The sequence below is a fragment of the Equus quagga genome, chromosome 22 (assembly GCF_021613505.1).
Source record: "Equus quagga isolate Etosha38 chromosome 22, UCLA_HA_Equagga_1.0, whole genome shotgun sequence".
Lineage (NCBI taxonomy): Eukaryota > Metazoa > Chordata > Mammalia > Perissodactyla > Equidae > Equus > Equus quagga.
Genome location: NC_060288.1, coordinates 1,309,036 through 1,336,598, shown reverse-complemented (window position 1 = coordinate 1,336,598; position 27,563 = coordinate 1,309,036). Strand labels below are relative to the sequence as shown.

At 43.7% G+C, this 27,563-nt stretch overlaps 1 protein-coding gene across 1 annotated transcript; it reads left to right on the top strand.

The window, feature by feature from the left end:
- On the top strand, positions 1-27,220 carry HGSNAT (heparan-alpha-glucosaminide N-acetyltransferase). The gene is made up of 17 exons (XM_046648462.1): positions 1-156; positions 5,580-5,716; positions 5,933-6,054; positions 8,400-8,469; positions 12,699-12,768; positions 13,436-13,545; positions 15,127-15,203; positions 15,926-15,956; positions 16,387-16,547; positions 17,680-17,795; positions 19,742-19,863; positions 20,202-20,328; positions 21,161-21,247; positions 22,948-23,025; positions 23,643-23,713; positions 23,796-23,908; positions 24,839-27,220. Exons 1-17 carry the CDS (start codon positions 73-75, stop codon positions 25,018-25,020), a joined length of 1,758 nt encoding a protein of 585 aa, XP_046504418.1. The 5' UTR covers positions 1-72; the 3' UTR covers positions 25,021-27,220.
- The last annotated feature ends 343 nt before the right edge of the window (positions 27,221-27,563 follow it).

Genomic DNA, 27,563 nt, shown 5'->3' with positions numbered 1-27,563 from the left:
TTGTTTGGTTTCTTTAAAATATTTTTCTAATTCTTACCAAACTTAGACAAGAAAAGGCATGTAGAGCTGAAGATGGACCAGGCTTTGCTGCTCATCCATAATGAACTGCTCAGGACGAACTTGACGGTTTACTGGAATTCTGAACGCTGTTATCATGTAGGTATTGACTTCATGCTCACAATGCTGTGCGCTTTGGGGCTGGTTTGATATGATCCTTGATGCTCTCATACCTGAAGCCCTTTGCATGTTGACTTCAGTTTTATATATAAGGAAATAAACAGGGTCCAGAGCAGAAATCTTTGGGAGAATGCCGAACAGAGGGCAGCGTCGGCTTCTTCTCTTTACCCTACCCATCTTTAAAAACCAGTTCTCAGTGATAAGCAAAATTGATAGACCGTGTTTTATTTTACTCCTCTCCCTAATGCATAGCCTTCTTGCTGGACCAGAGAAGGAGTGAGACATCTGGGTTTTCTCCAAGGGTGAGGGTAGTGAGGACAGTGGGGAGGCTCGAGCTGAGGCAGTGGCAGTGCTTCCAGGATCTGCCCTTCTGATGATAAAGAATTTATTTTATCTGAAGGTGTTACTCCTATTCCAGGCCTTGTTGCTTTTTAATGACAGGCTTTTCTTCCATGTAAAATAAAATGTTCATTATTTCCAAATGAAGAGCTTCAATGTGCCTCCTTCAAAGGAGGAATTTTAATATATAGGGACCTGTTTACTGTAAATAGCTTTAAAAAACAAATAGGCCCCCCAAATGGATGAAAAGATGATGGAGCAATACATGATAGCTCCTCTATTATTGATTAAACCCATTGAAAACTCTGCAAAGTAATGTGAAACAAAGACAATCTATAATATTAGAAAACTAGCTCAAGACAAAGAAAAGATTTATCAACCTATGAGAAGGACCTAGAAGAACCCTGGAAAAAATCAATAACAGGTGAATTTAAAGGCCACAAGAATTACAGATAATTCAGAGAATGGGCAAAACATCTTCTAAAAAGACGTAATAAAGGTCCAAAATCCTCAGAAAAACAAGTTGAAAGGAAAAAAAGGCTGCCTTATCAAGATATTAGCCGTCAGGCAAGTAAGAGCATCTTTAGGATAAAAAAATGTAGAATCATTGGTATGAAACAAGGACACTGGTGACAGATTTGAGACTCAAAAAACAGGAAGAATTGACTACACGAGGCCAGTTCAAGGAAATTGCTAATTTATTTAAAAGGGCATGGAAATAATTCTGTCCTAGGAAAATGTGTAAATGAGCAGCACAGAGTTTGTACTTAAACGTCATTGTAGAAAATGTCCCATAATTGCAAAAAAGACCTCAGTCTGGAATTTGGGAAGACACTTGTGATCCTTTACAGGTTAAACAACCAGAGAATGATGCCTAGACGTAAACTGTTTTAAATTTTGAACTTTAATGACCATTTAAAGATCTTTAAGCCAATATAAAGAGACTAGTATTCAAAGGAATGCCAATTATAATAACTTTGTGTTTAGTAAACCAAGTGATAAAAATTCAGGAAGGGTGGACTCACATCCACACAGTATTGAACGGTGACAGCATGCCGTGGAGATCAGTTACCTAGCCGCGTTGGGAATTTCCTCTTCGTCTCTCCTCCCTTAAAGCAGAAAGACCTAGAGACACATAAACATTGGAAAAATGTGCAGACTGGATGTCATAGCTTCAAGACAGCTAAAGAGCCTGATAATGTGATAGCAACTTCTTTTGAAAGAGAACAAGAATTGGAGAAAGGTTGTTACTCTGTTAACTATGAGTAATTACTATAATTGACTAAATAAAAGTAAGATGTAACTGACAAAAAAAGAAAAGAAAATTCCTTTTTAGAATACGCAACAAAACTCCTTAGGGAATCTGGATCTCGACGGGAGAGAATGGCAAAGTGGGGAGTGGGAAAGGAAGACAGAGATGCTGTGCTTTCATTGCCTCAAAGGAACCCAGAGTGGGTATCTGTTAGTCTTGACTGTTTATTATTTTTAAACATAAATTAGAATAAACAAGGACATTTTGTTTTTTTAAGTGGCCACGGGCAATTATCTGAGCCTGGGAGCCCATGTTTTTAAGTAGACATGTTCTGTGATAAATATAATAGTTAAGGTTATTATATCTTTAAAATATTATTAAACAAGAATATGCAATATGGAAAATATATAAAGACAAGAATAGAGGAGCAACTTCAGGGCAGGTAAGTCTAGACAAATTATAATAAATGCAAATGGACTAACGTATAAGAATAAGACTCAGATTGTATTAAAATGTGAATTATTTTTTGGAAAGAAGAAAGTTAGACATACGTTGATTAATAACATTAAAAACTACAGTGTAATAATATGTATTGTATTTATGAAGAAAACGTTGAAAACAGAAAGACATATGCAGTTATACTTTGATGGAGGTAGATGTTGGAATAAAAAGGGCCCATCAAGCTTTAGCATTTGCATAGATCATAAAAGAAATATTAATAGTAAAATATAAGCACACTAAATAAAAAGTTTCCAAATTTGTATGGGCCCCTAAAACATGTAGAAAATAATGTTAGAAACTACAGAACAAAGTTGTGGTGAGAAATGATAATTCACTATTATCAGACTACGATAGGTCAAGTCAGTTAAGGTTTAAGGATAAAACTGGTGAACTGAGTCAAACCACAAAGTGGTGAAGTGGTTAAGAGCATGGGGTCTGCAGCCGGAGTGCTGGGTTCGAATCCTGCTGCTGTCACTTCCTACCTCTGTGACTTTGGGTACACAACTTACTTTCTCTGTGCCTCAGTTTCTTCACCTGTAAAGCTGAGGAGATGATGGACCCCTCCTCTTTGGCCACTGTGAGTGTTAATGACTAAAGTATGTAAGTTGTCTGAAGCAGAGTAAGACCTCTGTGTAAGTGTCAGTGTTATTGACAGTACACGTAAGTAATGCTTGTGGAGGGATTAAGTATAAAAAATAGATAACTTCAAAAATATCTATATATATTTCACGAAACATGGATCATGTATTAGACTAAATAAATGCAAAACACAGAGAGTATACATTCTGCGATCTCGCATCTCAGCACAACAAAACAAACGAATCTAAGAGGAGATAGAATACAAACACGTATTCCATACAACAGTCGTTGGTCTGGACAAAGCAATTCTTGTGAAAAATTTCATTTAAATGCTTCTGATAATGAAGGTGATGATAGGAGAAGTTGCAGCTAGTGTGCACTGGGGGCTGGCTCGTGCCCGAGGTGTGTCACATCGGTGACCCCGCAGAGGGGATACACTGGCTTCTGCAAGTGGGAATCCTGCTATTAGGAGCGGTACAGTGGCTATTCTGGGTTACTCAGTTAGCAGGGACCAGCTGCTCTGGGGCCACGCTGGGATTCACACCCCTTACTCGAGCTTCCGAGGCGTCCCTTCTCAGCATCCTGCTTTGTGGTAAACTGCAAGAAAAGGGGAAATGCAGAGCTGTGGAGTAGAGTTCTCAATGTTTTGGAAAAAGTGGTGTCGTCATCCAAACCAGAAGGAAAACGGAAGCAATGAAAATAATAACTAAGTAAACTGGAAAGTGAGAGAAAAACTGAAATAAGAATAAGTCAAGAGAGGATTTTTAGAAATAAAAGTCACACAATTGATAAATTATTGATAAATTTAAGAGAACAATGGAAAGTAGTGAAATTAGGAGTTGGGATCTATATAACCGCTGTAATTGAAATGATTATGATCTAATGAACAGTTACAAGGTGGTAAATTTGATATTCAAAAATTGATTTCCTTCAAAAAACATAGTATGAAGAGTGATTCAAGAAATTGAAAACATAAATGGATCAGCAACTGATTAAGAAATCTGGAAAGTTATAATAAAGTTTTCCACCTGAAATAGGTGATTTTTTCCTACATTTTTCAAATAAATAGTTCTCAATCAATATAAGTTGATCCTAGCCCGCCTGGCAAATGATGGCTTGATATCTGATTCGTCCTGCAGTATAGATAGAATGTTAACCTTAAAATCTGTCAAAGACATGAAAAGCAACACAGGTCAATCTTTCTAATTCATATGGGTGCAAAAACCTTAAATGAAATTCTGTCAAGTAGAATAAGTTGGCATATTCAAATATTTATTTATGATGACTTACATTTGTATCTTTGAGGAATCTGTAGAACTCATAAGGAAAATGATGAAATTTTATGGGAAAAATGTAGGCTAAATGGAGAGAGAGCTGCTGCACTCTGATAGGAAAAATGGCAGTACTTCCCAAATTAATTCAGACATTTAACACAATTGCTGTTAATGTATCAATGGATACTTTATAGAATCTGTAAATGAGCCCAGAATTCATATGAAAAATAAATGAGCGAGAGAATCAAAGGGTGGCCCAAAATTAGAAGGAGTGATACAGAGACTGCTGCCCAGATGAGGAAACATGACAAAGCACAGTCATTTCTGAGCCACAAAAGAGAACTGAAGACTGATGGACCAGAATAAGAGTAAGAAATAGAATCTAAATTCACATAAGAATTTAACGTATTAGAACTAAAACCATGGCGAAAGGTATTTAGAATTATTGTATACCATCTGTCAAATATTCTAAGTGGATTCAAGTTAAAAAGAACCTCCACAAACTTAAAAAATACTAAAAAAGGCAGAATACATTTTTAAACTAATGAAGCAATGGAAATAACAAGCCAGATTAGAATGACTATGTAAAAACTTTAAAAACTTGTAATTAAAAGCCGCAGAATATAATAAGATGAAAAGGAAAGCACTAGAATGGGTAAATATTTGAGATAACTAAGAGTTTAATATTACAGTGTATGAAGACATATTTCTAAGATTATATTCAAGGGAATTTGGTGTTTAACAGATGGTTCACACTAAAGTAAACACAATAGCAAAAGAATAGTGAATTATTTCATCTACTGATAATTTAAAATGTAACCTTAATGCTGTGATATAAATATCACATGAGCAAAAAGAAGAGTGGTTTTAAATTCTGGTAAGGCTAATGAGAAATAAGTATATTGTTGTAATTTTTGAGTACTATTTGGCCACATGTACCAAGAACCGTGAAAGTGATTATTTTTTATCCAGTAATCTCATTTTTGGAAATTTATCTTAGGGAAAGAATTTAAAGGAGTAAGAACATTATGTGTAGATATTTTTAAACAATATCATTTATATAAATTATATACAGAAAGATAAAACAAGCTTTGAAAGCAGGCTAAATACAATTATAGTATTTGATGGAATACAATGCCACCATTAAAAACTAAATATGCAAATTGGGTAGAATCATGGAAATTTATTCAATAATATTAAGTAAAACCCAATAGAATGCAAGATTTAAGGTATGCTGTATTTGTTAATTAGTAAAAAATTTACCTAGAATAAAGATTGTACAGTTCCATGGCAACACATAGTTATGTAGCAAATTTTACGGAATTCTTGAAATTTAAAATTTTTTCTAAGTATGAAGGAAAAGTCATCTCAGGATCTTCAGTTGGATGTTGATGTCCTCCCACACTCAGCAGACCTTCAAACACCTCTGACAGTTGGCTTGTGCTTGTCTTTCGTAGTGCTTGTTTCAGGTTCTGGTAAACGTTTCCCAGAGTAGAAGGGCTGGGGAGCCCAGCATCGCGGCCGTGGGTGTGAGCACCCAGCACGGGTCCATCCTGCAGCTTAAGGCCACCGAGGAAGAGAAAGAAGTTTGTAGGTTTGTACCTGCTCTATGTGACCTACTGAAGTCTGCTTTTTCACTCTATTTTTCTTTCTGTTTGGTTTTTGGTTTTTCCCTTCTTTAAAATATGTTTCTATATCTTTCCTGTTCTGCACCTAGGAATGCCTTTCGCTCTGCCTTGATGACATTACCGGAATCCAACTCTTATTTCCTAATCTAACTGTTTTTCTTAATTTTACCTAATTTTTGTAGGCTGGAATACAAATTTGGAGAATTTGGAAACTATTCTCTCTTGGTAAAGCACGTCCAGGATGGAGTTGATAGAATTGCCTGTGACGTAGTTGTCAATGAGGATCCAGTTGACAGTAACCTTCGTACGTATATGTTCTTTGTAGATTTTTATATTTGCATTTTCTGAGTTTTTGTTTTTGAGCACTGTTTGCAACACTTCATGTAATTTAAAACCTGGATTATATGTTATCTATCCCATTTAGTCATGGTATATTTATAATGTATTTATTGTGTCAGTGGAGTATACCAAGAAAGTTATGATATATAAAAAAATTATATATCATCATATTGTTGTTATTTATTTTAATTGTGAAGCATAAATAAACCAAAAAAGTTAATGCGGTGGAAAGAAACTAGAAATAGGGCAGTTGACTGTCAAGTATCTTTCCTTGTTTTAGGATTTAGGTGCAGTATTTCCCGTATGTCTTTCGTTGACAGTCCAGAGGTCCCCTTAGGTTAAGCAGGGACCGTTCATTCTCTGATAACTCCACTGAAGAAAATTTCTCGCCCTGAGCCCCCGTTAGGCCATACAAGGAATCCCTGGGCATCAGTAAGCACTGTTCACAGTGAAGGTATTGAAGACGGTGGGTCATGTCACAGGGGCCAATGTGAAAGGGCCAGCGTGGGATAATTTAAGCATTGAAGACAATAATGAATGTAACTGATGGAAACACACTGGCTATAGCAAACCAATGAGTTCATTAGGAAACTAAAAAGAGCGAGCCCCCCGCTCCAGACAAAAACAGAAGCAATACTTGGGTTGCCTTTGGAGATAACAGCGGTGCCTGACATTAACCAGTGTGATTTAAAATCATCAGTCGAAAGGAAAAATTTAAGCACTTATCCTGACTTTCCTGTTGTAACTGTATTGTAGGATAACCAAATAGTCCTAGATGATGAGGGTAAATTCTTTAGAGAAGAATTCTGGCTAATAAATGTGGCAGCATGGCAGAATATTTGCAACCCCTAATGAAATGATTGACTTGGGTAAAAATTGTGAGTAGATGAAACCATCGGATGAAAGGGGAAGTGTGCACGGGAGGGGGCAGGCTTTCACTGGCCGAACACCTGCACCGGGCACGTGCTCTGTCCCCGGAGATCTCCTGATGTGGCACAGTGGGAAAGGCAGCACCGCCCGTGAAGCATTCTTGACAGGAAAAGTTGAACTTTTCAGTCAAGGCTTGACCGCCAATTTCCCCTCTACAGAGCATTTGGAGGCTAGAGGAACAAGTCAGCGACACCAGGAGGAAGCGTACAGACAGATCTAGAACCCGGGACGTCCTACTAGAGGACAACTGACCTGGTGTTTAAACACGTCGCTGGCTGCTTACAAGTAAATGAGACTGAGGGACACAGTGAGCAAATGCAGGATGTGGACCTTGTTTGATCCTGACTTGAGCACACTGACTACAAACAACATTGTTGAGACAACTAGAAAAATTTGAGTGCGGACTCTGTTAGCTAGGGAATTATTCTTAATTTGGTACGACATTGTAGTTATGTAACAAAAGGTCCATTTTTAAGAAACATATAATTTTGAAATAGTTTTAGATTTATAGAAACGTTGCAAAAAAGATTTCCTATACACCCGTCGCCCAGCTTCGCCTCAGGCCCTAAACTGTCTAATCATGGTACAGTTATCCCATACACAGTTACCGAAACCAGGAACCTCACATTGAGACAGTACTAATAGCTGATTACACACTTTGCAAATTTCTCTGATTGTCTCTTCTAATGTCCCTTTACTGGTCCAGGATCCAATCCAGGGACCCACGTTGCCTTTAGTTGTCAGGTCTCCCTGCTCTCCTCTACTTTGGAGCTGTTCCTCAGCCTGTGTCGCTCACGAGCTTGACACTTTCGAAGAGGACAGCCAGTTATTTTGTTATTTGGATTTGCGTGCTGTGTCCTTGTGACTAGGTCAGGGTCATGCCCTTTAGGGAGACCACCGCAGAAGTGATGCGGTGCCCTTCTCCGTGGGCACGCCGGGAGCTGCGCGATGCTGATACACCTTTTACGACGCCCGTGCTTAGAGATACATCTGAAGATGTAGGGATGAAATCACGAGATGTCTGGGATTTACTTAAAAATACTTTAGGCAAAAAAACAGAGGGGAGAATGGTAATAAATGAAGCAGGAGTGACAATATCTTGATAATTCTAGAATCTGGGTGATGAGTATGTGTGGGTTTATTATACAATTCTCTGTACTTTCAGGTATGTTTGATATTTTCGTAATGAAAATTAGCACTCCCCTCATGAAGTGTCCGAAATTATTTATAGGAAATTTAGCATAAGAATGTAGGCTTTTCCCGCATTGGTTTCCATTTTTATTTGTTTGCATGTTTCATTGAGAGTAATGTGATGATGTGACAACTTTGATGCTGAGTGATGACATTTTTGGTGATGACGGGTTCCTTCTGTTTTTGTAGCTGTGACTGTCGCGTTCCTTATTGGTCTGGCGCTCGTTATTGCCGTGTGCTTTCTGCGGTTCTTGTTGAGGTGAGCAGATGTTCAGGGAGGACACAGTTGGGGAAAGTAGAATTAGAAATTATATGTTCAGGGGCCGGCCCGTGGCCGAGTGTTTGAGTTCATGCGCTCTGCTTCGGTGGCCCAGCGTTTCACCAGTTCGAATCCTGGCACCACTCATCAGGCCACGCTGAGGCGGCATCCCACATGCCACAACTAGAAGGACTCACAACTAAAAAAATACACAACTGTGTACCGGGGGGGCTTTGGGAGAAAAAGGAAAAAAATAAAATAAAAAATAAAAAATATGTTCAGAAAAGTAATTTGACCCTTCAAATGCCCATTCTTCTTTGATTAAATGAATGCTTCTTGTGTCCACCATGCCCCGTCCAGTCCTAGGCAGTGGGGATGAAGCGTAGCATAAGAGATGGTCCTTGACTTCAGGGAAATGATCACCTCGTTCTAAAGGATCTTTGCCTTCAGTCCTCCCACATGGCTGAAAAAGTAGAAGGAAATGCTTGAGAAATGATTATTTCCTGAGAGGGTCTCACATCCTGCTGCGTAGAGACTGGGAGCAGTGGGTGACAATTTTGGGAGGTGCTGCCACACTGTGCTCTCTTGCTCCTCTCCGGCTCTGAGGCCCAAGGCCTCCCCTCGAGGCCAGCCCCTCCCAGCCGGGGGACCTGGCGGCAATGGCGAGGACCGAGGAGGAGGTGCGGCAGGGTTAGCAGCTAGGAGAGGGAATTCCTTCTCGTCCAGCTGGGTAAGAGCGATTCTGGTGAGAGTGAATTAGGAACCTGGAAAAGAAGAAAGTGAAACAAGTGCAGACCTGGTAAACGACCTTTTAAAGGGAAATTCTTTCATGTTTTAAAGGGAATAAGACTGACTGAATTTTCACATGCTCAGCCTGTTAGGGTCTCAGGAAAGACTGTAGATTTTATTGGTGAGCAGTATCCAAATTGGAAGGAAGAACGTACTTTAAGTCTGCTGGCTTAGGGGAACCCTGCGACTTTGGGGCGTTTGTGCACTCTGACCCTCTACCTCGTGGGTCCTAGAAACAGTGTAATTTCCTGTGGGAGAGACCTGGCTATGTGAGGGTCAAAGAACCCCTTGCAGCTCAGAAGCAGATGTTTAACCTAACTGCTTTTTAGGGGCATGATCCTTTTGAGGAGCATAATCCTACTGGAGGAGTTTCGTTTCTTTGAATTAAGGTATTATCTTGTCAATCTTTTGATAAGATGCAAATGATGTTCCAGTTCTTTAGAGTGTTTTCATTTGGTGCTTTTAATATGAATGGGTCTGTCACATCATGTTTTAAAGTAACTGATAGCTGATATTAAGCTCTTGCTAAGAGAAGAATTCCATCCTTGCTGTGGAATTAAAACTCTTTTTGTTTTGGTGAGGAAGATTGGCCCTGAGCTAACGTCTGTTGCCAGTCTTCCTCTATTTTGTATGTGGGATGCTGCCACAGCGTGGCTTGCTGAGTGGTGTATAGGTCTGTGCCCAGGATCCAAACCTGTGAGCCCCAGGCTGCCCAAGCAGAGCACGTAAACTTAACCACTATGCCACCAGGCTGGCCCCTGAAACTCCTTTTTGCATGTGATTCTGCCTTGCAGCCTACAGGCAGAATGCAGTTGTTGGCAAAGCAAGAGTCCTTTGTACGTTGTTCTGTCCCTTTCCAGTATGCCTGTGAAAGTTCAGGTTTGTCTGAACCAGAACAGAATCTGAAAAAGCAGTAAGAAAAAAGCACCTCTCCCTTTTCACTTGGGGAACAACATCTACAGGAAAATTAAGTGCTTTTTTTCTTTTTAATTTTGAATATCTTAACGTCTTTTCACCCTTCCTTAGAAGGCTCTGCCTTAATATTTTCCTGTGATGCTGATGTCATTAGTGCTGAGTGAACTAGAAATGGGAGTTGAATTGTGGGGAGAAGAAGAGAAGAATTAAAACTATAAGCATTGGATATATGAATCATGTTTGGATACTGATTTGAACATTTAAACTGTAAAAAATCTTATCACAGGGAAATTGAACTGGCTATTTGATGATATTAAGGAATTACTGATAACATTTTAAAATGTGATCATGGTATTGCAGTGACATTTAAAAATGAAAAGAGCCCTTATCTTTTAGCGATACATACTGAAGTATTTATGGGTGAAATGATATGATGCCTGTGATTTTCTTTAAAATAATCAGTCCGGGGCTGGCCCCGTGGCCGAGTGGTTAAGTTCGTGTGCTCCGCTGCAGGTGGCCCAGTGTTTCGTTGGTTCGAATCCTGGGCACGGACATGGCACTGCTCATCAAACCACGCTGAGGCAGCGTCCCACATGCCACAACTAGAAGGACCCACAACAAAGAATATACAACTATGTACCGGGGGGCTTTGGGGAGAAAAAGGAAAAAAATAAAATCTTAAAAAAAAAAAAAATCAGGAGAAAGGGGCAGTGGGGGGCAGTATAGATGAGGTAAGATGTGTAGATACTTGTTGAAGCTTGGCGATGGGTCCATGGTGGTCCATTATACTAATTTGTCTACTTTTGCATACACTTGAAACTTTCCACGACCAAAATAAAAGGAAAGAAAAGGAAAAAGTCCTGTGCATCAGATAATTTAAATGTGCAAATTTTATACAAAACATATGTTTTACCAGGCTAAAATGTACTTTTTAAAAAAAGTAGACAGTTTATTTCCAACTTCCCCAATTCTTCCATAGATGAGCATGAGGTTGGTCACACTTTTCAGGACCGAGAAAGCTGGGGCCGGCCTGGCGGCATAGTGGTTAAGTTCGCGCACCCTGCTTTGGTGGCCCAGGGTTCGCAGGTGTGGCCCAGGCACAGACCTAGCACTGCTTGTCAAGCCTTGTTGTGTTGGCTTAAAATAAAATAGAGGAAGATTGGCACAGATGTCAGCTCAGCGACAATCTTCCTCAAGCAAAAAGAGGAAGATTGGCAACAGACGTTAGCTCAGGGCCAATCTTCCTCACACACACACACACAAAAGCTGGAAGCACGGTACCTAAAAGAGCTTATATTAAGTTAGAAATGGCATATATGATCTCCACTAGAGAGCCGTTGACGATTTACAACCAAACTAAGACACGCATTCTCCTGATTTTCTAATCAAACATTGTACTTACTAAAAGTACTCATTTAATTGTTCTCATATACCAAATAAAAAATACTAAGTATTAATTATTATTTGAAAATGACAAACTGGCCTGTGAGTTGTGAGTGCAAGAACACCAGTTTGCCAAATCATGTCTTGGGCTGAGAAAGGCTTCTCTGTGGACTTCAGTAATGGTCTGTGGGCACGCAGCCTTAGCACAGTTCTTGTTCTTAGGGGCACGACAGACACACTGAATAAAAGGGAAGCCATCTAGGGAAATTGCAGAATTGTGAATAACAAACAACACTACCACATCGAATCACTCAGCAATCTGTAGTGTATTGGAAATCAGGATTCATTTCCATTTAAAAATGCAAAAGAGGTAAGGAGAAATGACCCAAATCAGAATATAAACGTTGTATGAAAGAGCTAAGATACGTCTTTTGAAAGATTTTTCCCAAGTAGAAATCTCATTTTAAAGAAAAACCAGTAAATATGTGTATCTTTTGTTAACCATGTAAATCAATTCCATATCATCTGGATATCTTTTTGACCCAAAGCACCCACCTAGGAAACAGAACCCAATAATGAACGATCTGAATCACTCCAAAGTCCCTTTCAGACTTTCTCAGTGTGCACATTCACGTTTTCGTTTCGCTGTGATGAAGTCTGCATGTTGGGTTATTGCTTGTAGTCAGTAGTTAGCTTTCGTATTTCTGTGTGTGGACAGAGCCTCATTCTTGCGGTGTCCCGCGTCTCATCTGTCACACAGCTGTCACAGACTGTGTCTAGTCGTTCCTGTATGGAGTGCGTTTGGTCATTTGCAGTTTTTGCTATTCTGTAATAGTATTACTGATAAGAATTCCAGCCACAGGGAGTAATGATCTCATTTCACTCACACGACAACTCGTGAGCGCAGGCGCTGTCGCCGTCCCTCTGTCACTGATGAGGACACTGCTGGAAAGGTCCAGCAGTTACAAGCACTGCTGCTATGAACTTTGATTTCTACTTTTGTTTTGTTAAAAAACTTTAAAACATTTACTTCTTTGACTTGTGTAGAATACGAACTTTAATTTTCTTTCAATTTGATATCCAATCATTTTGAAAATTCTGCCTAAGAAAATAAATTAACTGAGGCTTTTTTAAATTTACAGTTTGGATGACTTTAATAATTGGATTTCTAAAGCAATAAATTCCCGGGAAACTGATCGCCTCATCAATTCTGTGAGTATTAGAATGCGTCCTGTGTATCCTGGGTGGTTTTCTAGATTTGGAATTTGTAATTCTCTATTTAATAACCTTTCTATCTGGTTTAATTAATCTTATTTATATTGTGGGAGGCCAGGCCGTGTGTCCTGTCTTCTTAATAGAGAGCGGCCTCCTTGCCGCTCCTGTGAAGGGCACACCCCTCTCTCCAGTGGGGCTGGGGCTCTGGGCTGTGTTGTGATCACGATGTGGAGACATCCGTCACTCTGCAGGCAGCTCTGTTGAACTGATCCAGTTAAGCAGAGAGCGTCAAGATTCAAACAAAAGGAGAAGAGACATTGATATTAGATCTAGAAACACTATGGCCTACTGGAACAATTGGAGCATGATATTTGTGTTAATAAATTCATTATGGACATGTTTGCTGGTACACGTGTACCAAACACACTTGTGGACCACTTCTTTGTGGTCATTTATCAACTTGGCCACTGCAAGCTCAGAGGAGTCACAGAAATAAAATAAAGTGAATCACCAAACCTCTAGGTGGGATCTTTACAAGAGCAAGTATTGTTCAGAACAACGATCTTTAGCTTTCCACTCTTAATTTCTTCCCTAAAAAATAGAGAAATGAGACTTACTCATTAGCATTATGGATTGTCATGTCTTCCTCCTCTTTTTTCTGAAGGAGCTGGGATCTCCGAGCCGGGCAGACGCACTTGGCGGTGACAGCCAGCTAGAAGCATGGGGCCCAGCCGCGGTGCCGCAGCGCCTGCGCTGTGTGGACACATTCAGGGGGTACGTGGGGCTCCGTCGTACCACGGTGGGCACAGGGAGCCTAGGATTACACATAAACACACTTTTAACTGAAGGCATTTTACATATATTTTTTACTTCCTAGGCTAGAGAGGATGTCTTGCTGTAAAAACAAATCAGCAGGCTGTCCTTACTTGAACGCCGTCACGATAGCCAGTACATATGTTGCTAGAGACGAGTAGTGGGACAAGGCCCGAACCGGCCGCCACTGGTTGTAGCTCCTGCTGAGTTAAGGTCATTCACAGTTGGGCTGTACGTGTGGTTCCCCCGTCCATCTGCGTCCCCATGGCCAGTGAGCAGCTTGCACAGATGAGAAGCTGCAGCAGTCCAGAAACGAAACAGCCGTCTTTGTCCTTCACCAGTCCCGCAAGACAGCTTGTGACAAAAGCAATGTCAGGCCCTTTTGATAGCAAACCCAGAGTCATACAGTAAGCTGTTATTATTTTATAGTTGTGGCAGAAGAATGAAGGCCAAGACCAAACTCTGAAAATAAAGTATAAAACTATATAGCTGAAAATAAATATCTAGGTGTCAGGTCTTCCATTTCTACCCACTGAGGCCTTTTAAACCCCGTGATAACCTTATAATCCTGTCCCAGCCGCACCAGAGCTCTGAGTGTGCCTGGTGTGTGTATTTGAAGCCAGGGAATAATAACAATGATGATAGAAATCATCAGAACAATTGCTAACAATTTTTGAGTTCTCACTGTGTGCCAGGCACTGTTCTGACTGGCCTTCGTTTATTTAATCTCCTAGACATCCCTTGAGGTATCTACTTTTACTGTGCCGGTTTTATAGATGAAGAAAGTGAGTCACAGAGTTAAGTAACTTGCCCAAGGTCACGCAGGGACACAGCCGGACAGCCAGGATTCGATTCCAGGCAGTTGGGCTCCAGAGTTCCCACAAATTACCCCCTCAACCTACTAAAGTCTTCACTCCTGCATTCGGCAGAATTAGCGTCAAACAGTAGCACGTTGGGAATCTGTTTTATTGTGTTCCTCTTTCTTTCCGATTCTCGTTGCCGCCTTTGGCGATGAGATGTTCACAGGTGGGCAGGAACTAGCATGTGTTAAGTACCCAGCGTGAGCCGAGCACTGTCTCCTAATATCCCGACGGTCCAAGGTGAGGAGCGCTCCCTCTTTTACAGAGAAGCGCTCTGAGATATTGAGGAGGGTCCTGCCCAAGGTCTGAGGGCTCCTAAGAGGGAAGGGCCTGAGATCCGAGCCCTCAGCTCTGACTCTGCCTGCACGCCTTCTGCGACAGTTGTTTAGCTGAGACATCTGAATAATTAGCACAAAACTGAGTGGTCGGAAGTGTTTTGCTTGTTTTCAGGTTATGCAGTTTAGTGTCAGTCTACACTCTTGTTAAGACGTCATGTTGGAAACGTTGGCAGCAGGGCTCCGGGGTAGGGCCCTGGCTGTGGTGATGAGAAGCAGTGGCTTCCTGCTCTTTAAGTGTCATCTTGCGTCGTGACTGCACCTTGAGTGCAAGCGAGTCTCTTGCAGTCGGGCCGTTCCCTGTCACATGTGCCAGCCCTGAAAGCCTGCCCTTTGTTGCTTTACAGGATAGCTCTCATCATCATGGTCTTCGTTAATTACGGAGGAGGAAAATACTGGTACTTCAAACACTCGAGTTGGAATGGTGAGACTTTTCCTAAGGTGGCATTGCTCATGTAGGACCCCTCAGAGCTGCGGGCAGGACATCACTCAGCATGTCCCCAGGAGCTCCAGAGATGAGGCTCACCCACCTCCTCTGAGCTGCTGAGCTGCTGCCTCCAGCGAATGACCTTCAGACTCTGTTAGCCCTTTAGTTTAGTTCTCCCTTTGTGTGCTGGGGCTCTGTGATGCTGCACTGTGAGGACACGTTGGCTCCAGAGGTCTCTGCCGAAGGACTGTGGGACACTGCAGAAGGTGTCGGGAATTTAGTTGTAAATGATCCCTGTCGCAATCTCCATATGCCTTTTGTTATAGCCGCGTGGGAGTTCTGCCTTCTAAGACTCATGGTCCCCCGTGGGGTGCCATTGAACTGGGGTTGGTCTGAGCGGTACTGGGTAATGGCTGTGAATTTGGCTCAAAAGTTGGCTTAAGAACGGATTTGGGACAGTGCTGCTTAAAGATAGCAGACTTGTCCACAAGCTTCTAGTGCGGTTCCCCCGTGCCCAGTCATGTTCTTAGGAAATGCCCCGGCCCAGTGACTGGTGGCAGAGTGCCCAGGAGGTCTGCGTGCTCCTCACAGTGCTCTCCTGTGAGCCCTCTATGCGGGTTTACTGTCCCTTCAGTATATAATGGAACCCGTTCTGGATTTAGCAAGTATTTACATTCCAGAGTCCTTTTCCTTAACTCTGTGCTTGTGTTACTCTGCAGGACTGACGGTGGCTGACCTTGTGTTCCCGTGGTGAGTTGGCAGTCTGCCACCGGCCTGTCCATAGGTCGCCTCCAGTTTCTTGCTCTCCAGCTCGTGCTAGGGCCTCTCTGGGACCGTCCTTGATTCTGGGCTATGGGTCTGTGTTGCTCACGGGTCTCTGCTGTGATGAGGTCCCTCCGAAAGTTGTTACCAAATAGTTCTCATTCTTGGCTTCCTCCTGATTTAAGACATGCAGACGGAGAAGATGAATGATTTCACAGGGACCTTTTGTGAGTGCAGACGTAATGGACAAGATCCTGGAATCTTGTAGGAGATTGTAAATTCTGAATATATAAAGTCCACTAATCCTGAAAATAAGTGTAAAAATCATATTTCCTAAAAGAAATGCAGGATAGTAGATTATAAAATATTAGTGATATAGAGAAATGGTTGCCTTATATTCATAGCTGTTTTTTTCTAGGTTTGTGTTTATTATGGGATCTTCAATTTTTCTTTCAATGACCTCCACACTGCAGCGGGGATGTTCAAAATTCAGATTGCTGGGGAAAATTGTGTGGAGGAGTTTCCTGTTAATCTCTCTAGGAATCGTTGTCGTGAACCCCAATTATTGCCTTGGTCCGTGTAAGTTTTCCCCTCTGTTGGTCTTTATTCAGGTTGAAATATGGAAACTACATGTTATAATTTGAAAGAAATGTAATTCCTCCATCTCAGGTACCTGCAAAAAGAACAGTTATTAGAAAAGTGTGTACAGTGAGGTATAATTTGGGGCATTATTAAGATGATCTTGGAATTTGGGGCCTGGGAGGAGCCTCCCAGACCACAAGACCCTTCTGCTGTGCAAAGGAGGAGTCTGAGGCCAGGAGAGAGTGAAGTGCTTTCTCCAGGTGATCGAAGGGTAGTGAAGGGCAGGGTAGGTCGCCTGGGTCTCAGACCTTCCCTCCTACTGCTTGGGTTTCATGATAAGGCTACTGTGTGGTGACTCAGGAATCCACCTTTGTCATCATCTGTATGCCAGCGGGCTTCCTGGGGAGGAATGACGTTGTGGTCGTCGTTTAGCAGTGTGAGTAAGACAGGAAAGCCGAGGGAAGGCTGTCTGCTCTGTGTGTGGGACCGACGGCAGCATCGGGGAGTGTCCTTTAGGGGCTCACAGTGTCATTAGCAAAAGAGGACACAAATGTCTAGGCAGCAGTCAGATGAGCCCCAGGCATGAAGCCCTGAGACTTTAGGCCTTAGGAGTAGGTAGCAGTCACTGCCAGTTGGGGTCATAAGGGAAGGTGTCACATAAGAGTTGATTTGATGTAGCTCCCAAAGTGGGCCGCTGTTCCCAGTAGGGTTTGTTATAGGGTCGTTACAGGGTTACAGCTTGTCAGTGGGACAGCCATGCAGTCTGAAGGGCAGGGAGGGCCGGTGGCGGCCTGGGCTGCTTCTGCAGTTTCCTGGTGGAGGTGAGAGTCGGATGTGTTGTCCTAATGGGAAAGGGCCGGAGATGAACTTCAGGGCCAAGGGTCGTCCTTGCTTTATCCCCACCCCCGAAGAGGACACTTGTTCTTATCCCAGTCTCCCTGCTGCCAGCTTCCTGCTGTGGGTTTGAGCCATGTCTCCTGACCATGTGTATCTCCATCCCTAAGAGCCTAAAAGACACTGACTTAGGTCAACAGAGGTGTGTCCCCCACCTAGAGACGACTGGTGTTATGTTGTCTTGGGTGAGATGAGAAACGCTGGCTAACACTCTGCCCACCTGTACCTTCTGCAGTGTCTTGGGACAAGTTGCGAATCCCTGGCGTGCTCCAGCGGTTGGGGGTGACGTACTTTGTGGTCGCCGTGTTAGAACTCCTCTTCGCTAAACCTGTGCCTGGAAGTGGTGCCTCGGTGAGAAACCGTGTTTTAAAAAAAGGCCGGGGGCAGGGTGGGGATCACTGTAGTTTTTGGAACTTTCTTTAGTTCTGAGTGCAATACTATACTTCAGTAGACTCTTTAACTCTTTTAATCAAATGCTTTCTTTTTTTTCCATAAATTAGTTATTTTTATGTAGGATTTGTAGACATAAAATGAGATTTACTCTCAACAAATGTTTAAGCGTCCAGTAATCAAATGCATTTTGATGGCATTAAATAATGTCACCATCATCAGTCTCTTGGGGCATTACTGCTAATTTTTCAGTTTCTTTGTGGTACAAGGTACACAGAAAACTCATAGAACATTTCACTTATCTACACAAACGCTACAAAGGTTCAACTTGGAGAAGAAGCGCCAAGGCGGGTGTGGGAGAATGGCGGGCTTGTCCTGGGCTGTTTGCCAGCTCTCTGTAAGAAGCGTGCGAGCCTCACCGCCTTTGTGGTTACTTTCTGTCTTACTGTAAACTACTGAGTTGCGTTTACTCAGGTGACAGCTATATTTTTTTCCCCAGCAGAAGTAAAAATTCAGGCAGAAACGTTTAAACTCTTCATTTGGGGTTCTACTTAACAATAAATTAATAATTCTGTATTTGTTCTCCAGCTTTTTTCATATGTATAACTAGCAATTCATCATTGAATCCCAAAGTCTCTTGGTTCTTCCTGTAACGAGGGCTTGGTCATATGCTCTTGGGATGGTTTAATCGTTATTCCTTGACGTCCTCTGCCCTCCCTGTTAGTGTGTGCGTGCCCTCTGCCCTTGATTTCCTTAAGGAGGAGTGAGACTGGACGTGTGCGAGTGAACACGAGCTTGGTGAGCTGCGGGTGGGGCCTGAGGGACTGTGCAGACTCATCCGCCATGATGAGTGAGGGGTTGGGCTGCATCCTTCTTCCTCCAACCAGAACAGCTCCAAAAGTTTACATTTCATTTTCCTTTTTTAAAATTTATTTTTAATTTCTTTTTTCTAGCAGCTTTATCGAGGTATAATTCCCATACCATAAAGCTCGCACATTTCATGTGTCCAGTTCAGCCATAGTGTCTTCACAGAGTTGTGCGGTCATCACCACCCTCCAACTCTAGAACACTTCATCCCTCCAGAAAGAAACCCAGTGTTCACCTCCAGCCGCTCTCCATTCCCCCAGTCCTAGGCGACCCCTGATCTACCTCTGTCTCTGTAGATTTGCCTGTTTGGGACATTTCACATGAATGGGGTTATACAACGTGCGGCTTTGTGTGTCTGGCTCCTTTCACTCAGCGTACTGGAGGTTTCTGCACGTTGTGTGTCAGTGCCAGATTCCTTTTCACTGCTGAATAACAGTCCACTTTCTGAATGTACCACATTTTGTATCCATTTGTCAGCTGATGGACATTTCACTTGTTTCCACTTTTTGGCTATTATGATGATTCCACGTCTATTTGTGTACAAGTTTTTGTGTGAACGTCTTGGGTAAAGGAGTGGAATTGTCCACTGATTTCTTTTTTTTATTTTTTTTTTAAAGATTTTATTTTTTCCTTTTTCTCCCCAAAGCGCCCCGTACATAGCTGTATATTCTTCGTTGTGGGTCCTTCTAGTTGTGGCATGTGGGACGCTGCCTCAGCGTGGTTTGATGAGCAGTGCCATGTCCGCACCCAGGATTCGAACCAACGAAACACTGGGCCGCCTGCAGCGGAGCGCGCGAACTTAACCACTCGGCCACGGGGCCAGCCCTACCACTGATTTCTTTTTAACTACTGTTTTACTGGGATATTTCGTAGAGAGGGAGGTTCCAAACAGCAGAATGCACGTGAAATAGCTGTGCGCCCATTGTTGGAGTGGTACCATGAAGGCAAGAGAACCACCTCGGGAACTGCCCAAGTACATAGCTGCTGGTGGTTCCTGTTCTACGTGCATTTAGTCGTATCTGTTTGTGCCCCTCGCTCAGGAGAGGCGCTGCTCTTCTCTTCGAGACATCCTGTCCAGCTGGCCCCAGTGGCTCTTCATCCTGCTGCTGGAAAGCATTTGGCTGGGCTTGACCTTCTTCTTACCTGTTCCTGGATGCCCTACGTAAGTGAACCCTTCTTGCATGTCATTTTCTGCCACGTCAGAAGAATTCTCTTTCCCTTTCTTCTCCTTGGAGACATGCTTTATATTGGGAGAGGAGTTTGGGGTGTGTCCAGAGAAGTGTCTGCGAGGTTTTTCAGGGCCAGTTTGAGGGGAAGGTGAGCCTCCCGCCTTGACATGTGGGGAGCAGCCCGGGAAAGGGGCCTTGGTGAGGGTGCGCGGCGCCAGGGCCCCCAGGCTGGGTGTGCTGGTGGCTCGTCGTTGGGCTGCATGTAGGGTCCGTATATCCCCTCGTCCCCTCTGAAGTCTTGTCAGCTAAGTGCGTCTTCTCACCTCCCCAGCGGTTATCTGGGCCCTGGTGGCATTGGAGATCTGGGGAGGTATCCAAACTGTACTGGAGGAGCTGCCGGCTACATCGACCGCCTGCTTCTGGGAGAGGACCACCTTTACCAGCATCCTTCCTCGGCTGTGAGTGAACCTGCGTATCCGGAGAACCGGGCACTGAGGAGCCCTGAAGGAGGAAAAAGAGAACGGGCTGGCCAACTTTGAGCTGTGTCCGTTTAGTAAACTGTGATGGGAGCTAATTTTTATTTGAAAAGCTGGTGACTTTAGTGTTCACGATGGGGCAGTGTGTACGCATTACTTGGGTTTCACAGTGAGAGTGTGTTGTATCGGGTGTGTGGGGTGGTGCCCCGCTGTGCGTCTCGGATCAGGTTTCCCGCAGCAGACCTGAGATGGACTCGTGTGGAGGACCTTTATCAGGCAGCCTTTCTGGGGTCGACATTGCTGGGGAAGGGAGGAAGCAGAACTGTGTTGCAGTCACACGAAGGCCTCAGCAGATGTCATGGGGGCTGGGCGGCCCTTCAGAGCTGTTCTGAGTCAGGGTGAGGGATCAGGCCCTTGATGTCCTTGGTGGGATGTAGACAGTCCCCAGCAAGGGGTGTGGCTCCTGGAGAGGCACCTCTTCAGTCAAGGGCGAATCAGAATGAGCGCCTCAGTCCTGAAGGGGTGGGGCGGGGCGTCTGGGTGGTTCGGGCAGCACCCAGCACGCTGCACAGCGCCCAGTTCCTTCAGCGACCAGGAACAATTTCATTCATAATGAAAGAGCACAAATGTATTTTTAAATGTTATTTGCCTTAAAAGAAGATAGGAAGCATTGATGGTACACTAGGGTTGACCAAAAAGAACCTGAAAATCCAGAAGGCCGGCTGCAGTGGTGGCCCTGCGCGTTTCGGCCTCGGGGTGTGTGTGTGCATTCTCACGTCGGTGAGTGCGGCTGCCCTTGCTCTGTCGTCTTCAGGTGCTTTATCACACTGAGGTGGCCTACGACCCAGAAAGCATCCTTGGGACCATCAACTCCATTGTGATGGCATTTTTGGGAGTTCAGGTATTTCTTCATTTCATTAGGATACATTTTTCCAACAGTTTGTGATGACTGACTCATCATTAATTCAAAAACTATTTCATTACAATAAATGAGTGGAAGCATATCTTCTTCTGTGTATTACAAGTCTAATAAGTTCTGTTTATATTTGGCAGATTGTCACAACTAGAAGTAACTAAAATTCAGCACATTCAAATAATTAGGTATAATTCGTATATTCTCAAAAAAATTCTTATTATGTATATGGCTAATCGTAGCCGTGGCAGCCCAGCCGTTTCTGGGTAACAGACTTCCCTTGGGGGAGTGAGCAGTGTGTTTGGGTTCTGGTGATGATGGGAAGTCACTGGGCCGCTTGTCACATTTCTTTTGTGTACACGTTATGTGGTTTCAGGCTGTGCATATTCTATGTCAAAGGCAATACAGATTATTCTTGGTTTGTCTCATATGCAATTTTGTTAAAATTCTGGACAGTCTAGATTTTTCTTTTTAAAGTTTTCCTAATTGGTGTTTGAAACTATTATTTGCGGGGAGGTGAGAGAGGAAAAAAATGTGCCAACTAATAGCACTCACTGTGACAATGAAAATATTCTATGTCTGTGCCGTCGTGTGGCTGCTGAGTACTTGAGATGTGGCTAGTATGACCGAGGAACTGAAGTTTTCGTTTTATTTCATTTTAATCACTTTCAGTTTAATTGTGAATAGTCACACGTGGCTAGTGGCTCCCGGATTGGACGGTGCAGGTCTAAAGCGTATGCATTCTGGTGATTAGGTCGTCTCTTTAGAAACACGGCCCTCACCGCTACAGCACTTCACAGTTTGGAGCGGGCGCTTGCGCTCATTCTCCGTGAGAGCCGCACGCCCTCTCGGGAGCCTGTGGGTGCAGCCCGGTGGGTGAGGGCGCAGCCCTGGCCGCCGCTCGGGCGGGGAGCCTGCACACGTCCCTTCAGCCCTCTCTGCGTCCGGAGCACCTGCCGCATAAAGGTGCTGAGAGGCTGAAAGAGTTAATGCGCGTAAAGTTCTAAGAACTGGCACATAGAAAACATTCACGCGTTTGAGCTATTATTACAAATTATTGTGAAGCTTTGATGTTTTCAGAAATTAATTCCTAATTTGGGGGGATTTTATGCAAAGTTCAGATTTTACTGTTTTAGACTGTTTCCCTGCCTGCAGTTCCGCCCCGTTCCTGTTCCTGCCCCCTTCTCCACTGCTGCCCGACTGGGCCATCTAGCAGGCCAGTCTGAGCTTGTCCCTTGTTACTTTTTTGGGACAAAAAAGTGGCTTTCCTTGCTCCCCATCCCCTATGGGAGAAAGCCTGTGCCTCGCGGGGAAACCTGCAAGCCTTCTGCCTGCCGCCTTGTCGCCCTGCCCCGCCCCCGGCCTCTCTGAATACTGGCAGCACCTCAGGGTGTTGTGCTGCTTCTCCGGATTTGATGTGCTTCTGGCCATGCTGTTCCATTCTGCCCACATGCTTGTCCTGCTTTGCACGCACACCCTCAACTTGACAGCACCTCTCTCCCCTGCACGGCGTCCCATGTGCCTCTGTCTTCTGGGCGAGAGCGGGGCCTGCTCTGTTCCTCTTGGTCCCCCGTGTCCGGCAGTGTGCCTGGCAGATGAGCCTGTGGAGGGATCAGGACAGTGGATGAATGTGAAAGAAGAACATACTTTAGGCGATTCTCCTGGGCATGTTGTGACTTCTTTTCTAGGCAGGAAGAATACTCTTGTATTACAAGGATCAGACCAAAGCCATCCTGCTCAGATTCACCGCCTGGAGTTGTTTTCTAGTAAGTAACCAGCGTTTCTCACTGAAATTCCTTTTCTTCACACTACATATTTAAAAGAAGTAAAATGTTTAGCAACTCTGGTATAGCAGCTGTCACCACGTCACAACAGGTGACATTCTTCCCTTGAATAACAGAGAGGAACCAATCTCTACACCTAAATTCTCAGGTTTATTTTCTTAGGAAAATGTCTTTATGAATAAGTCAGCGTTTGCCATCAAATGGCCAGGCAGGGGGGCATGAGCAGGCTCTGGGGGGGCCGCACCAGAAGGACCAGGCAAGCAATAGCAGGTTCCAGACCTCAGCCTCCAGACTGACAGGTGACAAGAGTTGTCAGGTGGGCTCTTCGCTTCCCTGGACCTGGCCTCGTGGTTCCTCTCAGGATTAGCTCCAGTTCCTCAAGTAGTTTACCTTCAACTCAGAGGAATGCCAGAGAAATATTTTTTGGAGAATATTTTTAGTTATACATCTTAAAAATGTTTTTCCAGTTAAAAGAATAAAATATAAGGCACAATTTTCAGCCCTCCCTAAGCAATTAAATAATCAACATTTTTCAGTTTTGAAACACAATTATTCTTTGAGATAGTAAAAAAACTAATACCCTTCTCCCCCCATTATAGGGGCTTACTTCTGTTGCTTTGACCAAAGTTTCCGAAAATGAAGGCTCTATTCCAATAAACAAAAATCTCTGGTAGGTATAGAGAACTGTCATTTTAATGCTGACGATTGGCCGTGCTCCAGGAGCCCTGAAACGCCCTGTTACCTCCTCCCAGGTCCATTTCCTACGTCACCACCCTGAGCTCCTTTGCCTTCTTCATCCTGCTCGTCCTGTACCCCACTGTGGATGTGAATGGTCTGTGGACAGGGACCCCATTCTTTTACCCAGGCAAGTCACCCCTAACCCCAGTGATGAATGATGGTGACCTGGTGGGCTGGTCCAGAGACCAGCTGGGCATGTGCAGTGCTGGGGCCCTGAGCCTCAGCCCGGGGGCAGGTTTCCAAGACACGGGCTGAGGGAGAAAGCAGCAGGGGCCACGCTGTGGCAGGCCACGCAGGACGTCACTGGCCTGTTCCAAAGCAGTCCACCCATTTCATCTGTTTAGACTGTGGGATCATAAATGAGCTCTGCTTGTTTCTTAGGCAATACCAAACTGTGGAGTATCAGAAATGATCCAGGGCATTCATCCTGTTTCTAACACTTCAGAAATGGGGCCAAACTTTCTTTCTCTTTTGTTTTTGGTGAGGAAGATTTGCCCTGATCTAACATCTATGCCAGTCTTCCTCTATTTTGTACATGGGTTGCCACCACAGCATGGTGGACAAGTGGTATAAGTCCACACCTGGGATCTGAACCCATGAACCCAGGCCGCCGAAGCAGAGCACACTGAACTTTTAACCACTATGCCACGAGGCCGGTCCCCCATACTTTCTTTCTTAATGTAAATGTGCTACCTTACAGATTATACGTAAGAAATATTGAGACACCATCAAGAGATAAACAGAATGGCTCAGGTGTGGTTTTACCTGAAGACTCAATGGCTAGATGATTTCAATGACCTCAGCCTCTGATTGTACTGATAGCTACATTCTGTGGACCTCAAGTTTTCTGTCTAGAAAATATAAGTTAATAATTTTGGCTTTCCTTTCAGATTTAGTATTTAAGAACTACAGTTATGAGTATTTTCTAGTAATTTTTTGATATAGTTTACACTTAAGTGTGGGCTTTCTGTTTTTTCACTGAAATAATGTCAAATTTCAAGACTTAAAGAGATGATCAGCTGTGACTCGGGCAAACGTGATCTGTGTCTCTCCTCAGGAATGAATTCTATCCTGGTGTATGTTGGCCATGAGGTGTTCGAGAGCTACTTCCCTTTCCAGTGGAAGCTGGGGGATGACCAGTCGCACAGAGAACACCTCACTCAGAACATAGTTGCCACCGCTCTCTGGGTGCTCATTGCCTACATTCTCTATAAAAAGAAGATCTTTTGGAAAATATGATAGCTCCAGCTGAAATGTGTTGCTGGCAGACTCTAGTGGGCCTGGGGAATTATTAAAGGGCACCATTAATGATAAAGACGACAGGATGCGGTATTTCCAGACTCCTGGAGTAGACGCGGAGGCCCCAAGGCTAGTTTCTGCCTGAACTCTGCCTGAATATCTGGGACTTAGAGATTTGGAATGTGGTTGTCTTTTTTTTTCATCTTCTATGTAAATGGATGTATCTAGAACTTCATTCTAAGGATTCTCGTTGAATTTTTCAAAAGGGAATTACCGTGGGCATTTTGCTTCTGTGATGGATAAAACAATTTGAGGTCTGATTCCTGTTGATCTTGTTTTCCTGCAAACTGCCTTTGCATGTGTGGACGTGCCAACCAAGAATGCCGTCGTCGCTCGTGGGGCTGACTACAAAGCTTCTTGAGTGGGATGTGTGGTAATGTAGTCTAATATTTTTGGTTAAGTGCAGTTTAATATTTCAAGAAAGAGTAATTTCCTTGTCAGATCTGGAAGGCATTGGTGGGTCCAAAAAATGCCTTCCTATCAGAAGCCATTTTTTCTTTTTCTCCACTTAAAAAAAAAAAGTTAAAATGTAGCTGTGTTATTTCCAGACACTCTTGCTTATAGTTTTCTGCTTATGTCCCTCTCTGTCAATCACCTATCTTTCCATCTATCTGTCTCTCTTTGTGTCTTGATGGCAGCTGGGACTCAGGGACATGACTGTGACGAGAGAAAAGCATGCTATCTTGCTCGTGGCTCCAGCTTTGCCATCCTTGCTGTGTAAGATGCCAGGCGAGTCCCTCGGCCTGTCTGGGCCTCGATTTCCTCATCTGTGAGTAAGGGAGACAGTGATACCCTCTCAGGTCCTTTCCAACTCTTAGATTCAGTGAGGTGGGATAGATACATCAATGGTTTTTATGAAGTCCTTAGAAAAATAATTTTATTACAGAAAACTCTTCAAAATAAATGATAATGAAAAGTTTAAAAAACTCTCATTGGAGTAAGTCTTTTCAGAATGACCCTCCACAATGGAGGCAGTTTTCCTGCTCGGAATCACAGAACTGAAGACAGTTTCTCAGGAGCGAAGCCAGGAGAACACACCAAGAGAAACAGCACTTTTCATATGATGCGCCATCATACTGGTGAATTTTCCGTGAGAATTCCCTATTTAAGGAAGATGTGATGCTGGACTATACTTCAGAGCTGCTTTTCCAGGGTCGGATGGGCCCATCTCCACAATGCTTCGACTGTCGCCGCTGCACGGGCGACTTTCTGGTTGTGTTTCCAGCTTGGACCGTCAGCATGGACTCTCATCCCAACTCTAACTGCCCGCCGGACCCTCCACCTGGCTGTCCGCCAGCGTCCAGGCTCACCTCTTCCCAGATTCCAGCCTCTGCCTCTGGCTCTTCCTAGCTCTGTGAATGGATCATTCTCCGTCTCTAGGTGTAAAACTGCCGTTATCTGTCACCCACTTCACCTCCTCTGTCCCTTTCCCCCATCTAGTCATTGCCAGGTCTCACTTGTCTCCATCTTCCACCTGTAACTTCTCATTCTCATTGTCACTGTCCTATAGCTCCAGTCCAGACTCCTGTAATCATTTTTAAACTGGCTTCCTTCCCTCAGTCCCTCCTCTGTAAAGTCCCTATCCATTGCCACCAGATTGTTTTATAAAGCAGAGCTCAGATCAAATCACCTCTATGAAAACTTCCACAGAAGCTGAAACAGCTTTCCCAGCATATAAACCATCCTCAGTGGAGCCCAACACACCTCCCAGCTTCCTCTCCCCAGCCCCTCATGCCCCCTGCTTATCCAGCCGACCAGACTCCTCCCACTGTCACACAGCCAGTACCTCTTGCTTCTGACTTTGATTAGAGTTGTCCTGGATTACCTTTTCCTCTTAATCTTCTCCTATCTACATTTGACCTGTCACTTTAACCCCTACTTCTAAGGCACCTTCTCTAATCTTATTCTCATCCAAAAGTTGTATTTTCTCCCTCTGGGTTCTCATATCTTATTGGGATCAATCTCACGGCATTGTCGACTTCTGCCTTGTGTGATAGCTGTTTGTGAATATGTCTAACTTCCCATGCTAGACTGTGAGCTTGTTAAGTGCAAGAATTATGCCTTGTTCATCTGCATATTCTTTGTGGTGCAGAGTGCCTCACACATAGCAGGCACTAAATAAACATTTATTTAAAGCAAAGCAGTGGCGGTTGTTTGTATTTTTAATATCTAAGTGCTGACAAAATTCGCCTAACGTGTAGCGGACAGCCATCTTCGAGGAACTGCTGCCTCCCTTCTCTTGCAGTGAGGCGTTACGGACGTCACAGCGGTGTCATCCTGAGTCCCAGCACGTAAAGCGGCGTAGGGTCTCTCCAACTCACGATGAGTTATCCAGAAGCATGTCTCCAGTTGGGGAGCACGTCAGTTAGGATGTCTTGAAGGGTGAGGAACAGGAAATCCTCATTCAGCTGGGTCATAAGGGGAAATCTCTCATGTAAGAGGCAGGCTGGCTCCAGCAAATTGCTCGCTCTCAGCCAGCTCCC